The following is a 1,512-nucleotide window of genomic DNA, read 5'->3' as shown; positions in this document are numbered from 1 at the left end:
AAGTTTTTCAGATTTTGTATTCCCTTTTTTTTTAAATCTTAAAGGTCACCTATCATGCTATTTTTAGGCAATAGCATAGGTCTCAGATATATAAAAAATATGTTAAAAAACATGTCTATGAAGTGTTTTGCTCAAAATACCAAACAGATTACCCATTCTAGCCATGCCTCACATCCCTATATTTCAACCCTGTCACTAAAGTGCTGATTCGGGGTGTAAAGCTTCTTTTTTTTTTTTTAAACAATTGAAAAAAAAGAGAATAAAGAGGTGGCGGACTGTATGCCTGCTTATGCAGGACCTTGCAGATACTGTCTAAATGCTGCGATGAAACGCCCTCTCTTGTTCAAAACCACATCAAGGATTATTTCTGAAACGCTTTTTCTCTTGTCGGTTTACCACAAGGAAGCCTTTTTATAGCCGGCTTCTTACACATGCTCTCTCCAGTACAGCGTTAGCTCTGAGTGTTAGCGATGCTTGCTAATGTAAACACAGACCATGTTACTTCATAACACGTCGTGCATTGTTTCTGATAGCAACGTTTCTGATAGGCGTAAAGCACACATTTAAGTAATGCTGTCATGACGCAGCAAATCTGGATCAGCTCCGTTGTACCTCTGCTTTTAGAGAGGAAAAGAGAGAGGGTTTCCTGACACACCGGGGACACATATTTATGTATAAAAGACATCAAAAGTGCATTTGCATAATAGGTGACCTTTAAGGGATACATGAATAATATATTTAAAACAATTATATAATTATTGATTAATTTAACAGAATATAAAAATACTTTTGTCCTTCCTTCACTAAACCACCCACCTCCTCCAGGTCGACCCGGGACACTTCAGGGAGAATCTGGGCTCCTCCGTTTTTCCTCCTCTTCTTCACTCCCCCCTCCGCACCTCCATTCTGTTTCTTTGTTTGTGACTTCTGCAATCTGAGGATAAAAAGTTTCACATGTTGTCACTCGGGTAAATCATATTTGTATACTGTATTATGTCTGCCTCCTGGATCTCCACTTTGAGGATGTTTTGCTTTTGTCTGTGATACATGTGAACATCTTTGAGTTTCAGATTGTTGGAAAAAATGAACAGTGCAGTATCAAGATGTCCCCTTAGGCTCTGGGAAATCATGTTGGGCAGTTTTTATTATTTTCTGCTGACACTGTGTGTAACTACCTGAAGTATTTCTCCAGGTCGAGGACCACCAGGCTTAGGGTCTTAGTAGGGTGACGTGTCTGATGCTGCTGCACCCAGGAGCTCAGCGTGGGACCGGAGCCTGCGTCATGCCTCTGCTCCTGACCACACACACACACACACACACACACACACACACACACACACACACACACACACACACACACACACACACACACACACACACACACACACACACACACACACACACACACACACACACACACACACACACACACACACACACACACACACACACACACACACTACTACGTACTACGTACTACTAGTACGTACGTATACGTACGTAACTAACGTA

At 41.6% G+C, this 1,512-nt stretch overlaps 1 protein-coding gene across 1 annotated transcript in view; it reads right to left on the bottom strand.

The window, feature by feature from the left end:
* Window positions 1-1,512, bottom strand: part of eme1 (essential meiotic structure-specific endonuclease 1) — a gene marked incomplete at its 5' end in the record, with an annotated part of 6,501 nt that overhangs the window by 3,951 nt on the left and 1,038 nt on the right. Inside the window, 2 exons of the mRNA XM_010792858.1 lie at window positions 817-934; window positions 1,176-1,294. Of these exons, the coding sequence (XP_010791160.1) occupies window positions 817-934; window positions 1,176-1,294 (237 nt within the window). The remainder of the gene's footprint in view (window positions 1-816; window positions 935-1,175; window positions 1,295-1,512) is intronic.

This window comes from Notothenia coriiceps, unplaced genomic scaffold, assembly GCF_000735185.1.
Source record: "Notothenia coriiceps isolate Sejong01 unplaced genomic scaffold, NC01 NC01_scaffold00036735, whole genome shotgun sequence".
In the NCBI taxonomy this organism is placed as follows: Eukaryota; Metazoa; Chordata; class Actinopteri; order Perciformes; family Nototheniidae; genus Notothenia; species Notothenia coriiceps.
The sequence above is the reverse complement of the archived record's forward strand: the minus strand, read 5'-3'. Positions and strand labels throughout refer to the sequence as shown.